We start from the raw sequence: 13,525 nt of genomic DNA, 5'->3' as shown, positions 1-13,525 counted from the left end.
CACTTCCAATAGCATGTTTCACATCTATGCTCCTCCAGTAAGAAACAAAACAAAACAAACAAAAAAACGCAACGGTTATTTTCAGACAAGCTAACTCCAGCTGCCAGTAGCCAAGAGCCAGGCTTTCTCTTAAAAAATGGGACATGCTTTCCTTACAACTCCCTACCAAGACCCATTATTGCAATCAGTCGCACCCTCAGGTCCCACTGGCACTGCGCTTTAGTCTCTGGACAGGGACCCTGCACAACATGGTTGAACATATTTAAATGTTTGCACAGTAGGGACCCAGAAGCATCATTATTTGGTAGTGGTTACTGCCAAAGCTTCCCAAAATATGAGGCGGATCATATCAATACCAACTGTTCTCATCTTCCAGACAGATCTGCTGGGGAAAAGAAAAACCTGTTCAACATCTCACCCAAACTCTTCAGTCTCTCTTAGCACTGAAGCGGCACAAACCCATTCGATCATTCTGCACTGCGTGCCTCGTGCTGGAATAGCACAAACAGGGACTGCTCAGACATCACCAAACAGGGAGAAAACCCAGACAAACTCAAGCCAGAAAGAAATATTTCCAGATGTACTGTACTGATAGACCTCGTCTGCGCTACTATTTTTTTTAGAAGTCTGACCACAAGCGTACAGATGGTTGGGAACTCCGCTGAACCTATTTCTTGGTAAATACTTCCCTCTCCATGTCATGCTTGCTGGGAAACAGCCTAAGAGCCTGGGGCATGAGGGGTCCAATGTACATGGTGTGCAGAGCATGGGCTTAGGAGGTCCACCCAGGGCCGCTGGGCACCATGCACTGCTTACGTGGCTGGAGACCACAGTCATGTTATGAAGAGGCCAGAAGCAAAGGGAGAAAAGGGGGATTTCTTTGAAGTGTCGTAGGAAACATCACATGTGGGTCTGGAGCCAAGTCCTCCACAGGAGGTGTCTTGATATGAACGGTCCCAACCAATGCACACCAATGGGACCCCCCTGATGAGCTGAGCAGGATTTGGGGAGGTGTTAAAGGAAAGGAGCTGTGAACCTGAGCTTCCCCACAGCAGGGCTCATTGCTGCAATGATTCTCCCCAAAGGCAAAGCGTGTGGGTGGCTTCCCACACCATAGACCAACGGAGCAGCAGCTGGTTTGTGTCTGATGCCCACCCTTCGGCCTTGGGTGGCTCTCATAGGGAGTAAAAAGTTAATTTGTATTACACAGCCTTTCTGAGGCAAAGATGAGCTTCTCTTGGCATCCAAGTCTGGTCATGATTGAAGTCATTTTTCAAAACTGAACCATAAAGTCAGATGCAGTTCAGCAGAAGCCAAGGTCTCTTAATGACTTAAATAAATAAATAGTCCAGATTTAAACAGTGCCAGAAACTTGAAATAAGTACAACCAACACAGCTCTGAATCTCTACCCTAACCAAGATTCAGTATGGCCACAGAAATTCCTAAAAGATGAGCATGTCTTTCACTGATACCTCCCCCCCTTCAACTTGTAGAAGAAGGTGGGCTTCTGGCATCAACATTTAAAACTGCAACAGGATCTCCTAAGTGCCCTCCATGAGTCCCCTGTCTGCCCTCAATTCATCTCACACGTGTGTTTTGTAATCCTTCTTGTCCCACCATGTCACTGTAAAAGAAGCACGGCAGCACACACTGAGTGGGCAGTGACAATGCCACCGCCTTAACTTTCAGTAGCTGTTTGGCTTGCTCGTACAAAAGGCAGTGAGCTCAATCCATCTGCTGCAGGGATGAAACCAAAGAAGCACACTGTGTTTGCACAGGCTGCCAAGTCCTAGTGTTCAGGAGTATCTCAGCACCAGCCTATCCTCTGTCGCGTGATAAAACAAAGACTGACGGTGATAAACACAGAACAGGTGGAGGTTTAATTAGATCACTAAACCATGTGATTGCAACCTGCAGAGCTATATTAATACAAATGCTTGCACCCGACGCAGCCCAAAGAGACACTCACCTCCCCCAGGGCTGGATGTACAAATTCTGGGATTACAGTGTGGTCACAGCTGGGAAATGATGAGAATTGTTGCCTCTTGGGTCAGATTTAGAAAAGCAGAAAGAAATCCATCCTTTTTACTGTCTAGGTTACCACGGCAAGACAGGTGCAATTAAAAAAAGACCAGCACCTGACTGTCTCCTCGTGCTGCTTCTCCATGCAGCGTTACCACGAGGACCCATCACTCAGACACCACCATGCACACACATGGCAAGGTCACTGCAGCACTGGGTTCCTACATGGCACAGCACCAACCCTGGCCATCCAGAGCCACCAAGTCTCTGCCACCCCTCTGGATTCAGGCTGGGATGCACTGAGCTCAGCAGCTACTCAAGACTGACAGAAGTACAATCTTCATGCTGTAAAATTCCCCCACGCTTTAATTAATGCAGTTTCAGCTAAGAAACCCTTCGGCAAAAGAAAATCCTGCCTCGTTGCTCCATTCTGCTGGCATAACTCAAGCCGACTTCCCAGGAGTCTCATGAATGAGAGCAAAAGGATGGGGCAGTCATAAAACGAGCGAGCTCTCCAATGGGTTTGACCCAACGTAGCACAGACAAGCAACCCCAACAACCGAAGGTCTGTTTCTCATGCCAGGAGGTGCTGGGGTGAGAGTGTTTTGATAGAAATCTGCCACCGTTGATTTGGGGATGAAAGATGGTTTTTCTGCAGAATCAGAAATGCAACTGGGGGGAAGCACAAGCATCAAACCAAGCATCACACAGCAGAAGCCCAACAGAAACAGCTCTGTTTCCATCTCTTTTATACAAATGTTTTATACAAATGTTTACAAGAATTTATTCGTCATATTTACTGGTTTTCCCCCTCATCCTCTTTGCATCTTCCAAGTGAAAGAAAGACAAAAGTTCCCTGATCTCTTTCCACTTCTATATCTGACTTAATACCTGGAGTTTTATGGTCCCAGCTGGCATGAGCGGTGTTTGGCTCGTGCTGGTGGCAGAGGAGCAAGAGAAAAATGCAGTGATCCATGTGTGGATTTTGTTTGGATTTGCACCCACATCCACATTAAGCCGGGCAAGTGGCACTTCTTTGTGAACAACTGTTGCCACATAATTACTTGTTTAAAATCCTCTTAGAACTCTCAGCTACAGCCAGCTTTGGGTCTCACTTACAAGCTACAGTGCTCCCTCCCATAAAAGCATGATGAGGTATGAGCAGATTTGGTGACATGATAGCATGCTATTTAGGTGCCAGAGTTCAGAGTTCAGTTTATTTCATCTTAAGGAAACTCTTATAAGAACTGAAAAGGACTCTCTTGACCAGAAATCTGTAAAACAGCCCAAAATCTACTGATAGATTTATCCCTTTGGGGTTGACTCCCCAGGACTCAACTGGCCTTTATCAGAATGACAGGAGTGCTGAAGATACATGTGGAATCTAAACTGCACCGCACCTATTGCCCCTAAAAAGAAAAAAACAAGTGACTGTGTCTTCCAGCAATAAAACAGGAGCAAGTAAGCAGCACTGTGCAACGTTTCTGGTCCTGCAAGAATACATCAATATCCAAAAATTACCTCTGTGCTAAAACCCGCTTCTATTGACACTGCATGAAAGATAACATCAACACAAAGCACACTGGGTTTGGAACATGTTCCCATCCTGTTGCACAGAGGATGGATAGAAAATGGTGGCATTACCATTTCAATGGGACAGCGTGAAGATAGAGCCCGGTACCACGCCAAGCCAGGCTCTTTTCAATCATCAGTTCTGTAGAGCCAGATTGGTGACAGTCATCCATTATTTGACCAAGAAAGAGAAGGAAACAGCCGGCAGCTGATGGGGAGCTCCCAGGTGAGTTGGTCCATGAGCACTGAACCAAGGTGCCTCAGTGCCTCCCCTCCAGACAGGCAGCACTGCCGGGGCTGGCAGCAAAAATACCACATCTAGATAAATGACTTCATATGTCAAGACAAAGATACAGTTACACAGAGCTTCTCCTAAAGGATACGGTCATCAGGTTTATTTTTGTAGTTTTCATTACACTCAAAATAACTTTGGCAGACTTAGAGAAAATAAATTTTCAAAGCTTTCTCCCATTGATGTCACCATTTTTAATTAATTTTCGCTGAAGCGGTCGCCAGACAAATGTTGCTGTGAAAGGGCCAGTTCCTGGTGCACTGCTCTGAGCCTCAGTGCTCCAACACCAAATCTGCGTCAAACATCACCAGATTGGATGCTGGGAGATGGCTCTGGCCCCTCACCCCGTGGCAGCGGTTCCAGCAAGGAAGCAGACTGCCTTTCAGCTCGTGTCTCTGGCTCCAGGACAGAGGTGCCGCCAGCTCTGCGAGTAACACTGGCATCATTATTTCCTGCCTTGGAATGTCCCCGCCACATCCAGCACTGAATGCCACCTCAGGGGGACACTACATGTCACCGCCGGCTCACACAGCTCCCGATCCGGGAGGGCACTGTTCTGATGGGTTCTGAGGGCAGCTTTTCTCCTATTCACAAGCAAGCTAGGGACTCTGGTTTGAGCGCAGACCTCAAACTGCCAAACTCAAATCTGCAGCTGCATTTTGGGAACCTCTTGCAAAGCCTTAGGGCGGTGGTGCCCGCCCCAGGCAGCCTTGGGCAGCAGGCATCCCCGCACACGTGGTGCACAGACACAGCTCCAGATGTCCTCGGGGCCTTCCACGAATACCCAAAAGGGACAGGGGAATGGTCGCCAGGAAGGAGGCGAAGGAACATAGCTGGCAGCAGCTTTTATGCTCAAAGAGATGCACAGCAGAGGGCCTTTATTCCAAGAGCTGCTGAGATGGGATTGTATTTTGAAGGGGTGAGATTTGCAATCGTATTGATTAGAAACCGAGTGCCTGCATTTCTACGGCCTGTTTTGTCAAAAGCCCTTCCCACCCAGTTGTTCCTCATCACGTGGATGCTTTAATGCATGGTTTCTGGGTAATTTTTAAAAATCCTGGCACGGGTTTTTCTACGCAGGAAAGAATTCTGACTGTTGTTTAGTGCAAGAAAATCCTTTTTATATTACTACTGTGATTATAGCGTCCTGGTCTCCTGTGGGTAAAGTCAAACCAAGGAACCAAACCCTGATGAAAGAAAGTGACTGGCACAGTATGGAATGGAACAAGGATCCCATAAAAACTGAGGTTGGGAGGATTCAGAAACACTGTCGACCTTGAAGACATTCAGAAGACCTTTGTCTCATTCTAAATTAAAGAAACTACAGAAAAATACTGCATTTGAATGACCTCAGTGGGTAGAAAACCATGTCTTGAGGTTACAGTCATGAGTACTTCAGACTCTTAAGCTCAGTAGATGCAACGCAACTCGGAAAGACAGAGATCACCGCTAATTTCAAAAAGAAACACTTTCATTTGATAATTGTCTACATCTACATAACCACTGTGAAAGAATCATGACTTGCAAATGCAGAATTGCAGACCCAGTCGTAGAAACAGAAATAGCAGAGAGCTTCTATCACGCACGAGTACGAAACAAAGAACCCGCACTGGAGCTCAGTGTATTGCATTTGGCCTGCTGGAAAACATCTGCCATTTGTCAGGGCTGCAAAGCAAACAGAGCCCTCTCCTCCTTGATCTCCAGCAATTAGGGAAATTCTGTTGTGCTAATTACCTGGGGAGACAAAGTAGGGAGAAGACAGATAGCAAGTGACACTTGAAGACAACATGTACAGCAGTAAAAATGAGGCAGATATTTCAAGCTGCTGGGAACCACAGAGCAGATGTTCCCAGCAAGATAGAAAAGCCCATCCACGTGCTTAAAGGTATAAAAATAAATATATAAAAATATTAAAAATATATTTTAAAAGAAGTGCAGCAAGAGAGCCTCTGGCATTGCTGAGAATGCAGAGGTACGGAGGATTTTAATTGATCGGCTCCCCCAGAACATGTGGTTGGAATTGCCCCGCACTGTCCCGCAGGCTGAAGCACCACTCAGCCCTCGTGCTGCCAAGCTGTGATTGGGAAGTATTTGTCACATATTAACTGGAACATCAGATTACCACACTGAATATTTAACACTGCTTTGTAATATGTACATACGTTCAAAGGCATATGATAGCCTCTCATCATGAATTCAAGATGAAGACGGGGATATGCATCTCCCAGCAGCCAGGAAATCAGAGTTTGGGCTCCTCAGCAATGCTGAGCACAAAGCCTCAGGAGCTACAGCTAAACAAAAAGGCACGCGGCCACAGCAGGCACACAGCTGTGAGCAAGGTGTCTGCAAGCTCCAAGTTTTAGCCTTCCTTAGCTCACCTCCAATTGCTCCTCAGCTGAAGGCTGTCCTGCATGCCACGGAAACAAATGCTCCTGCACCTGCTGAGTGGAATCTTATGGGGAAGGCGATGTGAGGACCCCATCCAGGGGGAGAGGCTGAGTGCAAAGCGACAGGGCGTCTCTGCACAGCACACCAGGCCTGGCTCAGCGCATGACAACAATAAAAAGACTGAGCTGCTGCTGTGCGGCGAGCCAACATGTGGGGACAGCCTGTCCTCAGCCTGGCCAGCACCGGCAGCACGCAACGGCTGCAGACCCCAAAATAGCTGGAAGCGCTGAAAACTGAAAGGCTTCACTTCTCAGCACAGCCGTGCCATCACCTCCACCACCCCAACCCTCACCACTGCTGGGCCACCACCACCACCACCACCACAACCCCAACCCTCATCATTACTGGGCTGCCACCACCACCACCCCAACCTGCCACCACCACCACCCCAACCCTCACCATTACTGGGCCACCACCACCCCGCTGCTCACCACAGTGGGGTCAACATCATCACCCCTCTCCTCACTGCAGCAGGGTCCCCTCTGCGCCCAACACTGCCCCCTCAGGACACCCATGAGTGTATTCTTTCCACTCCTCATCCCATACATTCCCAAACGATGAAGAAGCAAAACTGACACAAAGTTCCCCCTCCCACATCCCACGCTGCTTTTGTTGAATAAATAAAGCAGAAAAATCTCCACACATCCCCATGAAACCCCACAAACGCAGGCGCTGAGAGAAAGCACAGAGACCTTCCTGAGCATCCTGAACATCAGAGATGTGGCAGCAGTTTTTTAAGCTCTTTCCCTATTACTGTAATATTTTAGGATCGGGATTTCTCTGTGGCCCTGACGAAACGGCCGGGCCCCCTCTGCTGGCCGCCAGCCCCGGCACCTCAGCACCCATCCAGCCCACAAAGAAACAACAAAACCCCCTAATAGAGTCTTCTCCAAAACGAACCCAGAGCACAGGGGAGCTCGGGGCTGTGCGGCTCTGTGAGTGCTGCTCATCCTGGAAGAGGCAGCGGCTGCCATGGCTGCGGGGCCAGCTTCCAGTCGTGGGGTTGCTGGATCCTCCTGTGGGACAGGCGAGCTGAGGCTGAGGCCGCGCTGTTAGTTTGCAATTTGGCACGGAAAAAAAGCATCGTGTGTCAGGTTTGCTTGGATTTGGTCCAAAATAGCCGTAAGGCTTCAGGACAGCTCCACAGCACGTCCCCACCTCAGCGCAGCTCTCGCTCCGGAGCGGAGGGGCCCAGGAGCAGCCACGGCCAACCCAGCACTCTGCCCAGCAGACAAGCACTCGGCTCACCAATTACCTGGGCATTCGTTGCTAATGACTGTAACGAGCAATTCAGCAGCACGGGGGAAAGCCTTCCCCCGCCTCTCTTCCCCCATCTCTTGACCAGCAAGCCCAGTGACCCAGAACAGAATCGGGACCTTCCTGGCAACAAAGGAGCTCTTAAATCTCAATTGCTTTCTGAAGAGCAAAGGAAAAGCCCCTTGACCACTTAATCACACCAGCAGTGCCCCCGCTGCATGGGCCCAGCAAGCCGCAGCCCACAGAGCCAAGGGGCTGTGCTTCAGAGGGCAGGAAATCAATTTGTCCATCAGTCTCCAGAGAGCTGAAGGCAGCCCTGTTGTGTGCCTCCGCCGACCTGGTTGGCTTCCAAGGCAGCGAGGCACACGGGATGCCCGCAGCCTTCCACCTGACGCTGCAGAGAAGCACTGCTGAAATATTTCTGAGGCCACTACATGTCATCTTACGGGGGGAAACCAACCAACCAACCAACCAACAACACACATCTTTTTTGTGCTGTGACCATGGACGAATGCTGAGCATCCTGCCGGGATTAGTATCCAGGATGTCAGGGAAATGTCAGACATTTGCCTGCAGTGCTCCTGCGTGTAACATTCAGGGTGGGTTTTCTCATTAAAAGCAGAGCTGAACGATCTGCTGCTCACGGGGCTTTGTAACAGGCCCCTGCATTCCCAATCACCAAAGCACTGCACATCTTTCACCCATCTTTCACTACTCCTGCGGGGAAAAAACAACAGAGGAGGTTGGAAGTGCCTCGGCCCGGACTCATTCATGCCGTCATTGTGACAGCAGAGCGCTCACTGAGTCTTGCTATAAATGAGATTCCTTTACAAACGAATCTAAGCTGTTTATTGTTTCCAAGGAGCATGCACTTCCACAGCAGAACAGGAAGTTTTGACAGTTTAAGAAGTTCATTAAACTCTGGGAGGAAATTTAAACAATCAGCGACAGCTTTCATACAGCAAGGCAGTGCCGGAGTCATCACTCCCTCCTAATAGCAGAGAGGCTGCAGCTTTTAATTATCACACTTCCATTCAGCCGCAGTGATTTTCTTACTACTTCTAAATTGTTTGGGCCCAACACCCGGAGCTCACAACGGAGCAATGCTGTTCACTCTGCTGTTCTTACAGCCCTGGGTCGCTTTGTCCAAACCTCAAACTCCTTGATCCGTACGCAGGCCAAAGCGAGGCGGTGGAAGAAGCCAACAGCCCCCAACACGAGGCAGTGCTTCAGCTTGGAAAAATGTTTTTCAGCACTTTTTACGTGGTATAGGTGAATATTGAAAAGAGAAGAGGAGCTGAGCATCACGCCAATCCCTCTGCACCTACCTGGCGGGCACATGCAGTCTGATGGAGCCTCTCTCGCCGTCCGCAGCCTGGCGAGTCCTTCACCCAGCTTCTGTTTGGAGAAGGAATGAAAACAGCCATTTAGCAAACACATTCTATCTCAGCGCACACTGTGCGTGCATACCAACAGCCCAAGCATCCAGCGCACTTCCTTCGAGGGAGAGGCGATGGTTCCACCCTGCTGTGTTCAGCTTTTCAAGACAATGCATAGAGCAGCACACAAAACACTGAACGTTTCAAGCAAGGACCCTCATTCTGCAAACCCCAAAGTCACTTGGGCCAAGCCCCACGGGCTGGATTCGTGCCCATGCATGGGACAGTTCTCAGTCCCAGGTTAGATATTAGTAAGTCCCGTGCTGAGGTTTAGCAGTGCATTTGGTGGCAGGAGCAGCACTGCAGAGAGCCCCGTGCTGCTCTGTTGGCCAAGGGCAAAGCAATGCAAACACTGCTCTGCAACCGAGCACAGCTCTGCAGGTCACCTAGCAGGGGATGCTCACGCAACAGATGCCACCTGATGCTGCTGGTTTTGCACTTGTGCTACATGAAGCACTATGGTTCTCTTTAGGAGAGGGGTGAGGGGATGAGGGGCAGACACTGGGATGCTCACACCCCCCAGGTCCACCCGAAGAGCAACACATTACTGTTTTAAGGTGAAGAAGTGATCGGTGGGACTACTAAAACACGTGCAAATTCCCAAAACCAAAGCAGTGCCCAAGTGGCATACTGCAGACAGATGTGAGCACGTTCTGACTGCTCTCTAAGCCCACCAAAACATTTGTGCCTGCATTTAGGGCAGTGCCAAGCTGGGGTTAATGAGCCCCGATGACAGGTAAGTTATGTGAGCTCAGGCACGGCGCTCATGGTTGGGGCAGCCCTGCAAGAGTGGGGCAATTACTCTTCGCCCAGAACCATCACTCTCCAAGTCCTTTGGGAATCCTCTGACTCACCCAAAGCATTTACCAGGAGAGAAACAGCGATCTGACAACTGGAGTCTGTACTCCGACACATACAAGAGACAAAACTCATGTTCTTATGGAGTTTGGGGTGCTCGGGCTTGAATTTTATGCAGCTGATGACCAAGCCCGTGCTCAAATATTTGATGACTGCGGACCATTCAGGAAATCAGCTACCTGAGAGTTACGTTCTGGTCCTTTATTCTGGGGATTAAATAGTTTTCTCTGCCGTTGAAATCCTATGGATTCTTTTCAAGCTGCTTGGATGTGATGCAGAAAGGTCCTGAAAGCATCCATGTGGTTTCACAGCACCTGACAGAGAAGCTGTCCTAAGGGAAGCACGAACAGCAGAACGGCGCAGCTGCGACAGCAGCACACACGCTTTGCTTGAGAAAAAGTGGCAAAAAAAAGTGATCTAAAGAGACTTGTGTGACATCCGCTTAGAACCTTACAGAGCATCACTCGCATTTTATACGTTTTCAATTACTTGGATGACAAAGGTGCTCGAGGAAAAGAGAAGCAGCTCTGCCATTCTTTCATTCTGGAGGCACCGCTGGGAACACCAGGGGAGAGCCTGTCCTGTCCTGGATGCTGGAAGGAGTCCTCTGTTCTCCCATTGAATTGTTCTCGTCATGAAGCTGATTAATCTGGACACTCTCTGCCTACTGCAGACAATGAATCCTTTGTGAACAAAACGGTCCGGCTTTGTTTACAACAACTGGACACTCCTCTCATCCTCGCGTTAACTTTTTCACTCCAGCTCAAACGCAACGCGCTCCGAATTCGGGCTTTTGCCGTGGAAGCAGTGGAGATGCCACCAGGCTCGGATGCACTGCTGGAAAGATTTCGCAGGCATCAGCCCAGGACCCTGCAGGGCTGAAAGAACACCCAGGGGAAAGCCAAGGTCCTGCGACCCCAAACCAGGCATCTCTGTGCCGTCAGATGGGTGCCCATCACGAGGCCAGACGTTTGACTTTAGCTGTCCAAACTGGCTTTCATTCCCTTCACTACACACTCACCCTTCCCTTATTATTTCCTCTCCTCTCTCACTTGCCAAACATTTAAGTGACACTCAAAGCAATGGAAACCAGCACGTTTGCCTTGCGTCTGCAGCCCTTCGTGTACAGCTCTTCCATACGCTGCACTCGCAGAGCCCAGGAGCGGCACAGGCAGCGACGCGGTGTGCGCGGTGACAAAGCACGAGGGGTCGTGCACAGACAGCACGTGGAGCTTTGGTTTCACTTCTGAACTAGTGTGGTAAACTTCAAAGAAGGACCAGAACGGAGTCGAACAACAAAACGGACCCCAGGCATCGGCTGATGTTTGTGGCGATGGAAATATTCCCTCCCTCCCCAGAAACGCCCGAGCACAGAAGGGCAGACGCTGCCCAACGAGAGAGTCTTATGTAACGAAGAGGAATCTGACCAAGACACAGATGTGTTCTCGACCTTTATCATAAATGAATAAGCTCGTTTCAAACGGTGATTAATAGCCAGTGCGATGGCTACCACGCATTCCTTGAATCTGTTACCCGTCCCAAAATCTGCTTTCGGTATTGACAAAAGTTTGGCCACACTGAACGTTTCAACAAGCTCGCTCTTGCATTAGAAGCCCAATTATGTGGTTTTGCTTTATTTTCCCCTGCACAAGCTCCACTTGAGCGCTCCCAGTACAAAACAAGCTTTCCACACTTAACTAAAACTCAGCGAGAGGCTGCACATGATCTTAGGCAGTGCCACAGAAACCATTCCCATTGCTAAGCACATTTATTGGCGTAATTGGAACAGAACCACGGCCACGGCCGGCAGGCTGGATCCTGCCTGCAGAAAAGACGTTAACTAGATTTTGTGATTACGCCGCACAAGCACCCCTCTGTTCTGGCATTCAGAGCCTACACACACACACACACACACACACACACATTTTTTCGCGTTCCCCTCGATCGGGACCCATCACGGCGACCGAGTACCCGGGGAGCGGCCGTGTCCCAGCGGTGCCCCCACGCCCAGCTTCGCCCGGCGGTTTGGTTACAGAGGGGGACACCGGGCGGAGAACCGCTCGTTAACACGAGGGATCTTGCAGCGCAGAAAAGTTTATAGCGAGTGATTTCGGCGGGCGCGGGGCCGGGAGGTGGGGACGCAGCCGGGCGCTGCTCCGCTCCGCCGCGCAGTTCAGCACCGCCGCAGCACGCGGAGGCACGGATCCCGACCGGGAGTTTGAGACGAGGGAATTCTAGCCCGCTACGCCCGGAGATAAACGGCACCTAGGTACTCGGGCTGCCTTTGCCGGTGAATAGAACGAGGGGGGAAAGCGGCGAGGTCTCGCGCATTCAACCTTTCCAAGGGTCGATGAAAAGGGGAACAAAAGTTCAGCGAGAGGGAAAAAGCCGCGGGGGAAGGCGGCGGCCGCCGGGGAGCGCCGAGCCGAGCCGAGCCGAGCCGAGCCGGCACTCACCTCGCGCAGGAGCTGCTCCACGCGGGGCTGCAGCGCGTCCAGCAGCGGCCCGGGGCCGGCGGCGCCGCGCTCCTCCAGGGCGGCCAAGCGGCCCTGCAGCTCGGCGGTCTTAGCGCCCAGCAGCAGGCACACGGCCACGGCGGTGAGCGAGAGGAGCAGGCAGAGCGCGGAGGTGGCGGTGCCCGCCGAGCCGCTGCCGCCCGCGCTCATCGCGCCGCGCTCGGACCCGCTCGGCTGCCGGCCGCCTCCCGCCGCCGGCTCATCCAGCGCCCGCCCCGCCGCCGAAATGGGGCCGGCAGCTGCGGAGCGGCCGCTCTACCTCCGCTCTCTCCCCGCCGGCCCGGGTCTTAAACGGAGGAAGCGGGGGGTGGCGGCTCTCCCCTCCCCGCGCCGGGGACGGGGGGGGGGACGGGGACGGGGGATGCTCCGAGAGCGGCCCGCCGCCCCCCGGGGGGATTACGCGGAGCAGATCCCACCCCCGCCGCCCTGCCCTGCCCTACCCTGCCCTGCCCGCCGCCGGCCCCCCGCGGGGAGCGCTCCCAGCCCGGGCCGGGCGGTGCGTGGAGCGGGGCGCTGGGAGCTCCTCTCGGCCGGGCCGGCCCCGCTCCGTTCCCACCCGCTCCCGACGCGGAGCTGGCGCCCTCCAGCGGGGCTCCCCGCGGCGGGACGGCGGCAACGCGCCCCAGCGAGAGCTGAACGCGAGGGGCTGCTTCCTCCTTCATTTTTTGTTTTGTTCTTTTATTTAGAAGGGAGCCTTTAAATAAGAGAAGCTGTGCTCCTGTACAAACATTGAACACCTCCAGACTTGGCCAGACGGCCGCTTTCTCTGTTACAGATTGCATCACACCAGCTCTTGACTCATCTCTGAAATATCATCAGATAACACTTGGCCAGACTCGGAGCTCGTACTCTGCAAACACAAATTAGCAAAAGCGACAAGTACTCCTTAAGCACGAGCACACCGCCTTTCACTTTCTAATTTTGATAGTGCTGTTTTATAGTTAGTTTTATAGATAGAGCAGCGTATAAACTTTTTTTTTTTCCCCTCATCTGCCTTTGATTTGCATTACTTATGCTGATACGCTCAGCCAAGTGCCTGCTTTGCACCTGAGGAATGCGCGGGACAGAAGGAAGCCTGGGAGGATTCGCCCCTGTCCTCCTCGGTCCCACCGCACTCTGC

At 51.5% G+C, this 13,525-nt stretch overlaps 1 protein-coding gene across 1 annotated transcript in view; it reads right to left on the bottom strand.

The window, feature by feature from the left end:
* The window catches only part of COL23A1 (collagen type XXIII alpha 1 chain), a 155,151-nt gene extending 142,540 nt beyond the window's left edge, over positions 1 to 12,611 (bottom strand). The window contains exons 1-2 of the mRNA XM_021410170.1: positions 12,346 to 12,611; positions 8,921 to 8,990 (exon numbers count right to left, since the gene is read on the bottom strand). Of these exons, the coding sequence (XP_021265845.1) occupies positions 8,921 to 8,990; positions 12,346 to 12,555 (280 nt within the window). The 5' untranslated portion in view covers positions 12,556 to 12,611. The remainder of the gene's footprint in view (positions 1 to 8,920; positions 8,991 to 12,345) is intronic.

Source organism: Numida meleagris, chromosome 12 (assembly GCF_002078875.1).
Source record: "Numida meleagris isolate 19003 breed g44 Domestic line chromosome 12, NumMel1.0, whole genome shotgun sequence".
Classification (NCBI taxonomy): Eukaryota; Metazoa; Chordata; class Aves; order Galliformes; family Numididae; genus Numida; species Numida meleagris.
Note: the sequence above shows the minus strand (reverse complement) of the source record. Positions and strands in the feature narration are given on the sequence as shown.